The 16107-nt window shown below is 32.6% G+C and overlaps 3 protein-coding genes across 4 annotated transcripts; all 3 read left to right on the forward strand.

Moving 5' to 3' along the window:
* Positions 1-5134: 5134 nt before the first annotated feature.
* On the forward strand, positions 5135-5584 carry LOC130979347 (uncharacterized). The gene has a single exon (XM_057902768.1). It carries the CDS (start codon positions 5135-5137, stop codon positions 5582-5584), a length of 450 nt encoding a protein of 149 aa, XP_057758751.1.
* A 2128-nt stretch (positions 5585-7712) lies between these two features.
* Positions 7713-10582, forward strand: LOC130982774 (uncharacterized). The gene is made up of 6 exons (XM_057906858.1): positions 7713-8087; positions 8186-8284; positions 8579-8620; positions 9170-9314; positions 9817-9918; positions 10245-10582. The coding sequence occupies exons 1-6, from the start codon at positions 7863-7865 to the stop codon at positions 10343-10345; spliced, it is 714 nt and encodes a 237-aa protein (XP_057762841.1). The 5' UTR covers positions 7713-7862; the 3' UTR covers positions 10346-10582.
* Positions 10583-12245: 1663 nt separating this feature from the next.
* Positions 12246-15905, forward strand: LOC130982612 (GLABRA2 expression modulator-like). Of its 2 annotated transcripts, XR_009087182.1 has the most exons (5): positions 12246-12698; positions 12788-12889; positions 13591-13862; positions 14076-14236; positions 15449-15905. XR_009087182.1 is itself a non-coding variant. In XM_057906654.1 (4 exons), the coding sequence occupies exons 1-4, from the start codon at positions 12398-12400 to the stop codon at positions 15635-15637; spliced, it is 864 nt and encodes a 287-aa protein (XP_057762637.1). In that variant the 5' UTR covers positions 12250-12397; the 3' UTR covers positions 15638-15905. The 2 variants fall into 2 exon arrangements, 1 of the variants encoding a protein (XP_057762637.1); XM_057906654.1 differs by lacking the exon at positions 14076-14236 and having other exon boundaries at positions 12250-12698.
* Positions 15906-16107: the final 202 nt, after the last annotated feature.

Consider the following 16107-nt stretch of genomic DNA (forward strand, 5'->3'; position numbering starts at 1 on the left):
AAATATTCCCTTAATGTGTGATAATATGAGTGCCATCAATATTTCTAAAAATCCAGTTTTGCACTCTAGGACTAAGCATATTGAAGTGAAATTTCACTCAATAAGAGAACATGTTCAAAAGGGGGATATTTGCATTCAATTTGTTAAATCAGAGGAGCAATTAGCAGATATCTTTACAAAACCATTAGCTGAGGACAGATTTTGCATGCTTAGGACTAGTTTAGGGATTTTAAGCTATGATTCATTGTTTGAGCTTTGCTGATGTGTTTGTTAAGTCTTGGTCTCACAGGTTCGAATGAGACAATTCTGGGCAGAAGAAGAACCATCACTCTGCACTTTATCTTCTAGGCTCTGAACCTTCTTGGAATAGGATTCTGAAATTTTTTCAAGAATTCTCTTAACTTGCTGCAAATTGCAAACCTATTCATGTATTGTGCATGTCTTTTCCACATTTCTCATTATCATCATTTCAATTTTTGAAACAAATTGCAACTTCTATTTTAATTGCGCTAATGTCTTGTTTGAGAATTCTATTTTGCAGGTCAAAGAGACATTGGTGAGTTTTGTTATATAACTATGGTGTTGCTGGTTGAAATATGATCTTTTTTTCTCTTCCGAATTTTTTTTGTATTTCAAAACGCAACATCTAGCTTTAACATGCCTCTAACACACTATTTTGCAGGTTCTATTTTGTTTTATTTTTTCCACCTTGATAACAAAAGGGGAGAAAAATGCATATATGAGACTTGATAAGACATAAGACTTATTGAGATTATTGGATATTAGTTTTGATTAGTCTTGTGTTTCGTGACTGACTTGGGTTTATGAATTGAAATCTGTTTGACTTGTTTGTGAACTGAACGTGACTGACTTTAAGTCATTTGAACTTTATGTTGTGCTGGTGAATGAACTTTATGCTGTGTTGGCATTATTGTTTGTGTCCTCAGGTTAAGCGATAAGCATACATTAAGGGGGAGCAACTCATATGAAAGAAAGGGAGAGAACATCACGCTAATCTGGTATCATCAAAGAAAAGTCTCTAATACTTTCTTGCAGGGATTAAGGTGCTGTTTGTTGATCTTGCTTTTTGTACACCCTTGATGACAAAAGGGGGAGTAGTTGTATGAATTGAATTGAATTTAGTAGCATATGGCATATGAATATGAATTTGCAAATTTTGCTGTTGCTGTGCGTGTTTGGCATGAGAATTTGCTTTGCTAATTTTGCTGTTGCTGTGATTTTTTTGGCATGAAAATTTGAACTTGCTTTATATGATCTGTTGCTGTTTTGTCTTTGTTAGTCTTGATGCTCTGTTTTGGTTAAAACTTGAGCTGGATAATTGTTATTATTGCTAAGATATTTTGATTCAGTTTTGGGCTGAACTTTTGGCTATTTTTGTAAAATCCCTTAGCTCTGTTTCATGAGATGTTATAACTGTTTGAAACTATTACTGTTTGCTGCATCCATGGACAGTATATAGTATTTTATTGTGTTCCCAATAAGTATATGCAATTAGGAAAGAAGAGAAGAGCATAAATCTAGGGGGAGAAACTCTTGAAAGAGAAAGGGGGAGCAACACAAAAGCAAGTGACATCATTCAAAGGGAAGTTTCTTAACTCTATTCAAATTCAATTCCTTTTGATAAATGTTTTAATTATGTTTGTCATCAAGGGGGAGATTGTTGAGTTAAGAAATTAACTAAATTAATTAGTGATGACAAACATTATTTTTGGGTAAAATAAATAATTAGTGTTGAGTGTTAATAATGATATGTTACTAATTATTTATTAAACAATGCAGGCCAAGACTTTGTCTAGCAGCCCAAAATGGAATAAAAATAAAACATCAAGGCTAATGGGCTGGTTAGTCAAGTGGAGCCCAAAAGAAACAAAGCCAAAGAAACCAACGGGCTGAATATGAAGAAAGCAAACCCAAGCCCGAAATGCTTACCCAAGTTGATCCCACCAAGCTTCTCATACAAGATTGAAGTCTTCACTCTCTCTTATTGCTTCGGTCAGCAACAAAATATTAGAAAGAGAGCTGTGTTCCTCCTGCTACTTTTATCAGAGAAGAAAGAAAGAGAAAGCTTAATCATAAAGCAAAGATCTAATCACCCATCAAAGTGAGTTAGAAATTAAAAGGTGATTTATTTCCATTTGCATGCAACTTACTTTCTTCACTTCATCTCAAATCTTCTGGCTTACCATTTTTGGATAAATGGAAAAAGTGTTCTCTGATCTTCACTGCTATGCATCTACGGTCATATATGTGTCTTGGGGACCAAGTTGTTTTTCAATGGCCAAGATCTGGGATTACCATTGAAAATGGTTGTTTATACTGCTCAAATGTCTTCGGTCAAGCAAAAAGGAGACAGCTTGGAAATCCCTAATTTGGGACAAATGAAGAAAGCAATCTCTGTTCACCACTACTGTACATCAATGGTCAAGATTGTTTCTTGGGGACCAAGAAGTATTTCAAGGGTTCAGATTAGGCTTCACTATTGAAAATAATTTTCTTTGCTTCCCTGAGGCTTTCGGTCATGAAAGAAGGTCAGACTCAAACTTCTAATTTGGGAATTAACTGAAAAAAAAGGTGATGTGGTGTGTGAGAAAAGCACACAGATCAAGGTGTTGACCTTGGAAGAAGAACCAAGCAACATGCAAGGAGATAAAAAGAAGCTTGCTGTTCATTCAGGCGTAAGGAGAGAAAACCAGAGTTTGAAAGTTTTGTTCTGAGAAGAGCTCTTTGAAGAAGTTCAACTAACTGGACAGTGTAACCTAATCAAAGGTGCATTCCGCCATTATGAAGAACTGAATCAGAGGCTTGCTAATCTGGTTTTTCGCATAGCACAGAGGCTGTTGATGAAGTCAATCTCCTTCATGTTTTACTGATTGTAATGTATTTTTCTAAGCTTATCTTTCTGTAATTTCTTGAGAGAAAAGGCAAAGTGAGAAAGCTTAAGAAAAAGCCATGAGTGAAAAAAGGCTGAGAGATACACTTGAGAGAAAAGCCTAGAGTTATTTTCAGATTTCTTTAGGTTGATTAAGTGTTTTGTATCTTGTACCAGTTTGGTATCCCTTTCTTAGTTGGGATAGCACTAAGAGTGAATAGTTGAGTGTTAGCATAGCCAATGTCAAGTTAGGTTAGAACTTGAGTGTGAAATTGGTGTATGTAATACTGTTAACTATAGTGAAATTCTTCCATAGTTGTGGAGGAGACTGGATGTAGGTTGCATAGCACAAAGCAACCGAACCAGGATATATGCTGGTGTTAGCTTTTTCTTCTCTGTCATGTTCTGTTTTCTGATATTCATGAGACAAAAATAAATTGTCTCATAAATTTCCGCTGCTGAGTTCAAACAGAATTAGATTTGTAACTTTGATTTAAAAAGGTTCAAAAACAGCAACTGAAAAGGAAGGCATAGATTCAACCCCCCTTCTCTAAACCTACCACAACCTTCAAGATTCTTGTCTGAAAATGTCTGGAAATCAAAGGTCGGTAGTCATAATTTATTCTTTTTGACTTTTATTTGTATTAATTAATTATGATTAAAATAAATACATAATATTATATATAATACATATGTAATTGTACCTGTTAAGTTAAATAAAATTATTTTAAATTATTATTTTTTAGCACTATTTTTTATAAAAATTTAAGTCAAATTAACTCTATTAAAGTACATTTTTTAACTCTTTAAGTATTATGAAAATATTTATAAATTACTCATCAAAATAATGCTAATATATGCTGTGAATTAAACTATATTTTTCTTTTAACCAAATTATATTAACTATGTTTAGATTTTTTTTTAAAGGAATTCAAAAAGCATGAAGAATACTCTTAGAAGACCTGCCAATGCAAAACCTATAATTTACAAGACAAACTTACAAACCATGTTACACGATTTGCCACCACAAAAACATGATAAGAGATGGTTATCTATCTATAGATATTTTTATGTAAAGATAATATTATAAATAGTTAAATAATTTAATATGTTTAATTGAACCTATTTAATTAAATTAACTTTTAACAATTTATAATGTTATTATTATCTTCCTATGAAGATATCTTTATAAAAATACTCACTATATAAATAAAAGCACAACCAACAGCTACTATCTTCAGTTCAATTTGAAATAATGATTTACATGATTAAATGGCTAAAGATAGAGTAAAATTTCCATCCTGATAATGATCACCCGGCCCCTAGATTAAGATGCGTAATATTAGAACATTAATATACGAAACAACATATCATAATTGTGATAAAAAAAAATTAAAAAGGAAAAAACTGAATCAAACATGACCAGAATTATAGAAAGGATAATATAAGTGGATAACTATGAATAAAAAATGAAAACATACATTACGCGTTTCCCACGTTCTTTGTCTTGTTCTAACTATCGGGTTGCTAATGGAGAAAAAGATGGATAAAAATTTTCAAAAGAAAAAATAGACAAAAATATACATAAATTTTTATATAATAGACAAAAATATATTTTAATTTTTTAATAAATTATTTGTATATATTAATATTAAATTTTATTGTCATTTTTATCCTTCTATTAGTTGAATAATTTTTTTAACGATAATAGTTATCAAATGAGTTTATGCATTGTGTGGCGTAACCTTTTTGTATAAAAAAGTAAACTCATTTCACAAACTTAGTTAATTCTTTTATATAAAGAAGTAAATATTAATTTTTTAATCATTCTTTTTATAAAATAATTAATTTTTTTCGAAAATAATATTAGTATTTTATACAATAAAATAATAATTTTTTCGCACTTAACTAATTGAAGAAAATATTATGTCAAAACATTGTTGATTTATTTTATTAGAAATAAAAAAAGTTTCTCGCAGTTAACTATTTGATTTTTTATTTAAAAAAAATTAAAACGTTTCTTGAATGATGTGAGATAGGCGGGTAAAACCCTTTTTCCTCGCAGCTTTTTTTTTTTAGACAGAATAAAAAAGTTTTGATTATGATAGAGTCAGATAGAATTTTGTTGATATTGTATTTCAGAAGATGGGGTTCGGTCATAGATGGAAGATTTAGGTGAAGGAGTGTGTCAGTATGGTCACTATGTCAATCCTGATTAACGGGTCGCCTTTCAAACCGTTCAAAATGGAGAGAGGCCTAAGACAAGGAGATCTTCTGTCTCTCCTTCTGTTTGTGCTTATGGTCGATGTTTTGCATAGGATGTTAGGGGAAGCCGTCAGGAAGGGACGAATCGCTCCGCTACTGGTCGGAGGAGATCGTATCGAATTGTCACATCTACAATTTGCAAATGATACTATATTATTTTGTCCTTTAGAGACAGAGACAATTGTGAATTATAAGAGGCTGTTGCGGTGTTTTGAGCTGATATCTAGACTAAGCATCAATTTTGATAAGTCGAATCTGATTCCGGTGAATTGTGAGCAGGAATGGGTAGATCATGTGTGTGGCTTACTAGGGTGCAATCAAGCAGACTTACCTGTGAGGTACCTCGGGGTCCCATTAGGTGCAAATCCGCACCTGGTGAAAACTTGGAAACCAATCATAGATAAGGTGAAAGAGAAACTCAGCTTATGAAAAGCGAAGGTTCTGAAGAAAACAGGTAAGCTAGTCCTCATCAAATTGGTATTGAACAGCCTACCAATCTATTACTTAAGTCTGTACAAGATGACGAAGGCGGTGGTTGACAAGCTGATTGCGTTACAGAGGAGCTTTATGTGGTGTAAGGAGGACAGTAACTATGGTATCCCTTTAGTTAAGTGGGAGGTGGTACAGGCCCCAAAAAAGGTTGGGAGTTTGGGAGTTGGGGATGCAGTTCTTAGGAACACTGCTCTGTTGTTTAAGTGGTGGTGGCAGTTTTCAAAGGATGAATGTCCACTGTGGAAGAAGATTGTTTGCTCGTGTAACAAATTGAATCCTAATGTAATGCTAACAAATCAGACTCTACCAGTAAAATGAGGGCCCTGAAAAGACATCTGCAGTTGAATGTAAAAGAGCAGAGGGTGAAGGCAAAAATGATTAGTGGCCTGACAATGGAAATAGGGAATAGAAGAAGAACACTATTCTGGAAAGATAACTGGGTTCAAGGTGGCCCCCTGAAAGCGAGTTTTCCAAGGCTCTCCTCTATTTCAAACCAGCAGGGATCTGTGATTAGGGATTGTAGATTTTGGGAAGGGTTAGACTGGATTTGGAACTTTCAGTGGAGGAGAAAGCTGTTCCAATAGGAATTGGAACTTGTCCATCATCTTCATGAGAGATTAAGGCCAGTAAAGCTATCAACTGGTAGAGAGGATAATGTTGTTTGGAAATTTGATCATAAAGATATTTTTTCTACTAACTCTTTTATGCAGGTGCTACAATCGGAGACCCTATCGGACGAGATTACGAGCTATAATTTCACAAGTTCAATTTGGAGATGGGTGATACCTCCAAGAATTGAGCTTTTTGGATGGTTTGTGCTAGTGGGTAGAGTAAATACTAAAGAAAGGTTAAGTAGATTAGGCGTTGTTCTTAACAGTGATAATATATGTGTACTATGTAAAAAGGAGATAGAATTTGTGCAGCATTTATTTCTGTTTTGTGAGTTCACATGGCAGGTATGTTGCGCATGGTTGAGGGCTTGGGATAGAGATTGGACCATTTCTAGAATCATTGAAGAACTGTTTTAGAGTTGGACCAGCATGCACATTAGAAAAGACATGCAGAAGATATGATTGACTGGGTTCTTTGCAGTGATTTGAAACGTTTGGTTGGAGCGCAATGCTAGAATTTTCAATAATAAAGAAACAGGTGTTGATATCATAAAGACAAGAACGTTTTTGAGCTACAAAGAATGGACTGATAATGATCCTTTTGATTATTGATGACTATGCCAAAGATGACAGAAGATTCATAACTTTTGTATGCAGATTTACTTTATGTTTGTTTTGCTCACGTTCTACTCTAATGTGTTGATCCTTTGCTTCAAAAAAAATTCCATTGATGGTAAAACATCCAACATGGATAGATTTTGTATATGGTTTTGAATTAGTAAGAGCCATTTTAATTAGTTCATGAGCCACTCTATTTCCATTTCTCTTGACATGACTAAAGGAAAATAATCCAAGTCCTCCTAATATTGTTAATGTGTTAGCAATAAATGTTCTAAAACAAGAATTTATTGGCTTTCCTTGTTTAAGAGCTTTCACTACTTCATAGCTATCACTCTCTATGATTACTTCATTGAAACAAAAATATTGAGCAAATTCTGCTCCTAAATAGATTGCATATGTCTCGGCCTCAGAGGCCTCTAAGTGAAAGGATATAGCCCAGCTAGCTGCCTCCAAAATTAAGCCCATCTCATTCCTTGCAATCACACCCACATCTCTATGCACATTTCTTAGCACTGATGCATTAACATTAATTTTCACAATTCTAATTGGTGGCATCTCCTAAGTCTCTCTTAATTGAGCCAATGAAGAGTCAACTATCCTTAATTCCTTGTTTCTTGAGTTTATCTTTAGAAAATCTTCAAATTCCTTTGTGGCACACTCAATCTCCTCTTCAATTGTTGCATTGGTTCCTTTGAATACCAGCACGTTGCGGGACCGCCAAAGTTGGTTGCACAGCTTTCTTGAATAGGACGAGATGTAATAAAATAAATTTAAAAGCCTTTTTATATAGTGCGAGGAGAAGGCCCATGATACCTAAAAACACCACCTCACAATCCTATTTTGGACCACATACATCTCCAATATTATTTCCATATTAAATTTTTTCGGCCAAAAACGATCCTTGGTAAAAGGACGTAACAGGCATCAAATTAAAAATAAATTAAACTAAAAAAATCAATCTGAAAGCAAGTTATAGGAGCAACATGGAAGATAATGAAAACCAACAACGAAACCCCAGAGTCCTTTGCTTCCATGGATACAGGACCAGTGGTAAAATCCTCAAGAAATCAATAATGTCACGGTGGCCAGAAATTGTAACACAAAAGCTGCAACTTGTGTTCCTCGATGGCAAGTTTCCAGCACATGCAAAATCCGCAGTCGCTGGTGTTTCCGATCCTCCTTACTATGAATGGTTTCGAACCAACGAGGTTACTGTTATAAACTTTATAGTGAAATAGTGACGATGAATTAACTCAATGTTCTAAAACATGTTGCTAATAATAGTTGCTTATGTATTCATATACAGGATCTTTCACTGGTCAGCAACTTCGAAGAATGTGTAGCATACATTGAAGATTACATGGTTAAGAATGGCCCTTTTGATGGTTTACTTGGATTCTCTCAGGTAAGCCTCGATTAATGATTTCTTCGGAGATCTTTAGGTGTTTTAATTATAAGAGAAAAGTTCCAGCTTTTAAACCATTCAATACTTAATTAGTACTTTTAGGATTGTTGACTTGAAGACAAAAAGATAAAGTAACAGCTAGTATTTGTTGGACATATAATCATCATTCACAGAAAATAATTATATATATCTAATATTCTTTTTATTATTATTAAGTTCAGTATATATATGGTACTCCCCTTCTCTTAAATTTTCCTTTTTCTTCCCATTTGATTAACCAAGCAATGATCTCAGGGCGCACTTGTAGCTTCTGCTTTGCCTGGAATGCAAGCTCAGGTAATTGTCTTCAATCCATTTTGTGATACTTAATCGATCTTGTTTCACATATAACTATCTTAGAATTGTATAAAAATATTGAGGTATGCAAGTTTATTTGTAGTTAAAAAAAAGACATACATATATTAAGACAAGATGTGACTTCAAGAACAATTTTTCACCCACCAAAAATGTTAGAATTGAACAATGAATGGATAGTAGCTTAGACAGGAAGTGGTTGTGTGATGAAAAACAGAGAAAAGGAAAGGAATCTTAGCTTAGCTTTTACAGATCATGTAGAATTGTATTGAATGAAGAGTGTAAATCAATCAATATTTTGGAATAATATTTTATATTTATACTATATTAGAATTTAAGGGTTGAAGATTTAAATTTTAATATAAAAATATTTTTATTAGTCAGATGTTAATTAAAAATATTAAATTTTATTTATCACGTAACATTATTCTTATTCATTCTAAAATACTTACTAGTTAGACTGCAATCTAAATTAAAGATGAGCTATATTTGATTTGAATTGATTAACTTGAGTGACAATGATGACTTTAGGGAGTAGCACTTGCGAAGGTAGAGAAGATCAAGTTTTTGATTTTGATATCAGGAGCCAAGTTTGGTGGAAACAAGTATGAAATGCCTAAACTGGCTTCCAATGCATTTTCAGATCCAATTGATTGCCTATCTCTCCACTTTATAGGTAGGTTTTCTCATCTTTAATTTTCTCTACCTAACTTTTCTTTTTTAAAATACACGTTTTTCTTAAATTCATAAGCGAAATGTTTGTTATTTCCAAATTTTGAATTCAAAGAATTTTTTATTACCAAAGTAAAATTCTTAATATTTTGACTAATTATATTTTTATTACTAAAAATATTTGAAAGATAATAAAAAGTAGCCTAAAATAATAAAAAATTATCTTATTTTATATTTTTTAATTACTGCTTACTTTATTTTTATATTCATTAATTGTCGTCAAAATAATTGAATAATATTAGATATAATAAAAATATAATTATAAATGAAACATATATAAAATTATAGATATTAAATTAAATAAGATAATTTTTAGTTATTGTTTCTTTAATATTACTGTTTTACTATTATTAAATGATACACGCTGAATAAAAAAGGGTGAATTAAGACATGTAAATATCTATTATTCCACTAGTATTATTAATAACAAGATATGTTTTGTGAAGGCGAATCGGATTTCCAGAAACCAGAGAGCATAGCTTTGCTTCAAGCATTTAGAGACCCTATTGTCATTCGTCATCCAAGAGGCCACACAATCCCCAAACTTGGTTAGTTTTAGTATCATTTTTTTAATGACTACTAATAATTATAATGACCGTGATTGTAATTTATTCTATACATTCATGGATTGATACAGTTTTATATGAAAAAATGGAAACATTTTTGTTTATAACTACAAAAATAAAACTAAAATAGTTTTAAAGATATCCAACTTTAAAAAAATTCTTAAATAATTAATAACATTAGCAGGTGTCTTTTATCTTTTTATTTTTTGGTGACTCGGTGTCTTTTATCGTTAAACACTGGTTAGTCAAATTTTTATTTATATATTATATTTATTTATTTGGATCCGATGGTTGTTGTTTATTTGCAGATGATAAGAGTCTTGAAATTATGGTAGGTTTCATTGAGAATATTAAGAGGATTCCTATGGTAGTGAGTGACCGTCGCGTTGGCCCCTTGTCACTTCTCTGAAACTTGGACAATATCTGTAGAAACTATTATTATAAATTTATTATAACCACTCTTTTTTTTTTTTTTTATCAAAGGTAGTTATGTCATTTCATTATCGAAAATGGGTCCAATTTGGACTACAGACATAAGGACAATATTGGGAGTTCAAATTTTAATAAATGCAAATAAACATAAGAAAAGAATAAGAACGGGAAAGTGAAGTTTCAGAGAGTTGTTCTGATATAGTGTATCAACAATGTTAATAAAAAAAAATGCATGTATATGTACATCTTTGCACGTGGATAAAATAATTGCGTTATCTTTGATATCAACGTATGTAATAATAATAATAATAATAATAATAATAATAATGGGCTATTAATATTAGTGAAAAACTCGCTGGTTAAAAGTCATAAATATTGTTGATGTAATTAACTGAGTTAAATTACAAAAAAAATATTAAAAAAAAACATAGAATATTGTCAGTGATGGCCCATTTTCTTCAGAAGCATTTCCTTAGCGATCGATTACAGTGAATGCTTTTTTTTTTTGTATTACATTCAATGCTTTTGTTTTGACAAATGCCTAATGAATGAGGCCCAATATAAGGGTTCAATTAGAAGAAATCCGACCTTAGGTCCAAGACCTAGATCCTTCACACCAATAAGATTTGACAAAAAATTTTAACCATGAGTCCATGACTCACAAAATTTCTTAACCAAATAAAACATATCAAAATTAAAAAGTTTTGTATTATTTTTAATTAAATAATATATTTTTATTATCATTGAACTAACTGTGTAGTATTAAATTCATAGATAAGAGATTTGTTCATTTTTTTTATATTTGTAATAAATTAATATATTTTTGAATTCAAAATAGATTTATATTTTATTAATTGAATGAGTTAAAATTCTAGACATGTGATCTTTTGAAAATTTTTTTTGTCTCATTCACTAAAATTTTTATGTCATTTTTAACTAAATAATGTATTTTTGCTATCATTGAACTGATTGCATGGTGTTAAACTCATATATAAGATGCTATTTTTGTGTTATTTGTAATAAATTTATATTTTTTTTATTCAAAACATATTTAAATGTATTTCGTTGATTGAATGAGTTAAGATTTTTAATTCTTTAAAAATTGTTTGTGTCATTTATAAAAAATTTATATATCATTTTTAATTAAATGATGTGTGTTTGTTATCACAGAATAGATTATGTAGTATTGTACTAATATATAAAAAATTAGTAATTTTTGTGTTATTTTACAAAAAAATGATATGTTCTTTTTAATTTAAAAATATATTTAAGTGTATTTTGCTGGTTGAGTGAGTTAAAATTTTGAATTTGTGATTTTTAAAATTTTTATCATTCGAATTTTTTTATGTCATTTATAATTAAAATCTGTATTTTTATTATTGTTAAATTAATTATGTGCTACTGATTTAAGAAAAAAAAAGAAAAAGATGAAGATGACTTTAGTAACTATTATAATAAAAGAGAAAAAAGAGATAAAAAAAATGAAATCAGGAGAAGGAGTAAGAAGAATAGAAAAAGAAAGAGAATGAATAAGAGAAAGAAGAGAAAATAATGTTAATGATAATAAAAAAAAAAACAAAAAAAAGAGAATATACAAAAAAAATGTTGAAGAAGCACACTTACTTAAATTTGACTTGACAAGATTTGATTAAAAAAGTTGGGGGTTTAACATTTCTAATAATTTTATTAATCTTTCATCAAAATCCAAAACTCATATGTTTTAAGTTCTAAAAGGTACGATTTCTTATAACATTTTAATTAAATGAAATTACAATCATGTCCTTCTCAAATCCCGGTTTGCAACGTACAAGTTCCAATTTTCAAGTAGAAGCTTCTCTCTGTTAAAAAAAAAAAAAAAATTAGAAGCTTCTTATTAGTTCTTTCTGTTTTACTTTACTTTTGTTTTTGCTTCTCAGCAAAAGAGACACCCGTACTTCTTTACCAATTCAACACACAACGAAGGCGTTCAAATCCAAAATCAACACGCGCCGGCTCACGCGCTACCCTTCAATCCCCAGGCTCCGCTAAGATGGAACAAACCACGCTGGAACAAGACCGACGACCTGATCCGAAGGATCCACCAGCTCACGCCCTGAACGGAAACGCGAAGAGCTCCGATGAGGCCACCGCAGAAAAGCCACCGGTTTCGTCGGGATCGGAATCGATGCGGTCGACGGAGGGATCCGTTGAGCACGCAGCTTCTCCGGGAAGCGTCAAGAAGTCGGTGCGGTGGAGTCCTGACTTGGTGACCGAATCAACCTTCGTGTCGAGTCCCGAGGAATCTCGTTCCAATCCCTACTTTTCTTCATCTTCTTCGTTCAACGTCACGGGTGAGTGACTGTGCCAGCTGCTTCTAGAATTTTCGGTGCCTCTATCTCCTTGAACAATGTTTCTGAATGTTATACATGTATATTTTCAGATAAGGTGGAAACCGTTAGGAATGTGCTTGGCAGGTGGAGAAGGAAGGTGGGAGAAGCTTCCCGTAAGGCTGAGACTCTTGCCGGAAACACTTGGCAGCACTGTACGTGTGTTTTTTTTTTCTCCTTTTTCTTTTTAATTCGTGTTTTGTTAGTTGTTTTTATTTCCAAGGAATAGGGTTAGTTGATTCTATAGGATGAAACATGGAATTTGACCGACCTGTTGTGAGAATTCGGAACCATCATGAAGAAATTTAGGTATATTGTGGAAATTTTACTCTGTTTTACATGTCACTATGGAGAACGGTAGGAACTAATATTTCAGTGTTGTAGAATCAAGTATGATCATGGTAACGATTGTGAGCCTGCATCTAAAGTGAAATACTGAGGTGTTTTTAGGTTCCCAGCGGTGCATTGTTGGATTAAGTTCCTCTAAAGTGAGAAAGTGAAAGTTTAATCACCCTTGAATCTAGGTAGTGGGGCTCACGATGATAAAGGTTACAAATTCAATTGTGATTAACCTCTTATTTTATCACTTTAGACTCTTTAGAGAATCCTTTTCCGCAGCTGTCATATAAGTGTGCCATACCCATTTGCTTAGGTGGTGTTTTCTTGCTGATGTATAACTTCTACATGTTTTCCTATTTTCATGAGTGACCATAGTGTCTGTTGAGTTTTTCTGTATTAATGATCACTGTAGTTAGTGGATTGTCTGTCTCTGTTGTTTTTGTCCCTATTATCATTCTTGATGACATTGAATCTCCAGCATAACATGACTGGCCTCTTTCACTTATGTCGTGATCAGTAAAAACAAACCCAAGTTTCACTGAAGCTGCTGTGGGACGAATTGCCCAGGGAACAAAGGTACTTGCAGAAGGTGGTTACGAGAAAATTTTCCTACGTACTTTTGACACAGTTCCAGGGGAACATCTTCAAAATTCTTTTGCATGTTATCTATCCACATCAGCTGGACCAGTAATGGGAATTTTGTATATATCCACTGCAAAACTTGCTTATTGTAGTGACAATCCTCTTTCCTATAAATCCGACAACCAAACAGAATGGAGCTATTATAAGGTACCTATTAAATAAAGAAATAAATATTTGAAAAATAAACCATTTTTTTCAATCTGTCTGGGTGACTTGTGTATTTGTTATTGAAAGCAGCTATATCTATTTATATTGGACTTATCTAAAGGTATTAGCCACAATGAATGCAAATTCCAGATAATGGTGATTTTTGGAACTTAGGAGGCTCATTAAAATCAATGACTAACCTTGCATATGCAGCTATTCTGGTTCTGGGAAAATAACAAGAGTTTTTTCTTTGGTGGGGAGAGACTAAGAGTTGTCTTTTGAGGTGTCATTTGCACCAAAATTTAATTACCCTGTGTTGTGCTGCTCAAAGACTCACTGATTTGAACTTTTCAACAACTGCTTGCAGGAATAAGGTTGTGTTTAACTTTCAACTGTTTGTTCATTCCGCCAAAGTGGCAATCTTTTGTACTGGTCTGATTTTGAATTTAGTGGCAAGTTTAAAATTTGTTTAATTAAATAAGCTATCCATGGAAATGTGAGCCATGGAGCAATGATAACTTTGCTTCCTTGTGACTTGGTGGCTGGTGGTCATGGGTTCAAGTTCCCACTGGACAGGAAATATCAAATCTGATTTCAAGTTTGAGAATTTAAGCCCAAGTATCTGTTGATTAAAACTTGAGCTCAAGTCTCAGCTTGATCCTAGCTATGCTTTCAAATTACTTATACAATGATATAATTATTTTATGACGATCAAATTGTTATACAAACAAAAATGTTTAAGTAAATGTGATGTAACAAATAATAAACGGAACATTTTTATTTAAATGGAACATATTTGATCTAGGACATTGTTGAATACATATATCAATGAATATGGAAGAATCTATATTCTTCATATGTTTCATAGTGAAGGGCTTCTAGGAAGATTGTTTCTGCATTTTCTAATGTTTGATGATGTAATGGTTGATAAAAGATATCCCCAAGTGTCTTAAATTGAATGCCTTCATTATTAAGTATTAACCTAGTGCCCTATATTAGCATGTGTTTGGGACTCTGGGTATTATGGGGTGCCCAAAGTCTTAGATTGAGTAGTATGGGATGTTTGATGTTATATTTAAGAATAGTTCTTCTCCTTTAATAGCTAGTTTTTAGGGTGTGGTTTCCCACTTGTTTTAGATACTTAACAATGGTATAGATTGAGGAGTATGGGATGTTTGATGTTGTATTTAAGAAGAATAGTTCTCCTTTAACAGCTAGCTTTTAGGGTGAGGTTTCTAACTTTCTTTAGATATTTAACAATGGTATTAGAGCCTCGCTTGCCGGCGTCATGGAGCAGGATACCTATAGACTGGATTAAGGTAAATACTGATAGCTGGTGGCAAAGTGGCTAGTGTCGATAGAGTGAAGTGGCCATGGATGTTAGCTCTCCAAAGGCGGTGTATTGTTAGGAACTTGGGTATTATGCGATGCCCAAAGTCCCTAAGTGATTGAGAAGTGAAGTGACAAAATAAGAAATCTATGCAACTTATATATATATTTTTTTTGCTGTTAAATTTGATTGATCTTAAATCATTTTCTCGCCATTTGTTCATTCTTTTTTTATTGATTTGTTGTAATATCTGTAGGTAGTCATCCCATTACATCAGCTAAAAGCGGTTAATCCTTCGGCAAGCCGAGTCAATCCCTCTGAAAAGTACATCCAGGTGATTTCTGCTGACAATCATGAATTTTGGTATATGGGCTTCTTAAACTACGAAGGTGCTGTTGAATGCTTGCAAAACTTGTTTGAAGCCAGCAGATTGCAATCAGAATAATGGTCTGTCTGTAATATTTAGACTTTCATTCACATTACATGTGCATGTTGTTACAAGAGTTATAGGTTGGTGGATTTTTTTTTCTTTTTGTGTAGCTGTTGATAAATGCATTTGGCACCATTCAAAGTTTTGCCAATTTTGTTGATGTTATTGTTAACTAAACCACAGGTTTTGTGTCTGGATGAGTGGATCATTTAAGGGGATCGATCCGTTAGAGTAGTTTAGATAACTATTTTACAATTTTATTTATTATTTTATGGAATTCTAATCAGTATGTGTCAATGTAATTTCCCTTATCCCCCCCCAAGGGAAAAAAAAAAAAAGAAAACCCTCTCGTATTCGGGCCTTGTTTTATTGCTTATCATAATTATAGAACGCATAGCATAACTCTTCGAACTAGGATGTTAAGCATAGTTGTAGGCCTTTTACCTAGTTGCACCAGGGTTTAAATCTTAGAAATGGAATATAGA

This window comes from Arachis stenosperma, chromosome 5 (assembly GCF_014773155.1).
Source record: "Arachis stenosperma cultivar V10309 chromosome 5, arast.V10309.gnm1.PFL2, whole genome shotgun sequence".
In the NCBI taxonomy this organism is placed as follows: Eukaryota; Viridiplantae; Streptophyta; class Magnoliopsida; order Fabales; family Fabaceae; genus Arachis; species Arachis stenosperma.

Coding starts and splice junctions, on each gene's coding strand:
- LOC130982612 (XM_057906654.1), top strand. CDS start 12,398: ATGGAACAAACCACGCTGGAACAAGACCGACGACCTGATCCGAAGGAT. Junction 12,699..12,787: donor TTCTTCGTTCAACGTCACGG/GTGAGTGACTGT, acceptor GTATATTTTCAG/ATAAGGTGGAAACCGTTAGG. Junction 13,863..15,448: donor CAGAATGGAGCTATTATAAG/GTACCTATTAAA, acceptor TAATATCTGTAG/GTAGTCATCCCATTACATCA.
- LOC130979347 (XM_057902768.1), top strand. CDS start 5,135: ATGGAGAGAGGCCTAAGACAAGGAGATCTTCTGTCTCTCCTTCTGTTT.
- LOC130982774 (XM_057906858.1), top strand. CDS start 7,863: ATGGAAGATAATGAAAACCAACAACGAAACCCCAGAGTCCTTTGCTTC. Junction 8,285..8,578: donor GTTTACTTGGATTCTCTCAG/GTAAGCCTCGAT, acceptor CAATGATCTCAG/GGCGCACTTGTAGCTTCTGC. Junction 8,621..9,169: donor TGCCTGGAATGCAAGCTCAG/GTAATTGTCTTC, acceptor TGATGACTTTAG/GGAGTAGCACTTGCGAAGGT.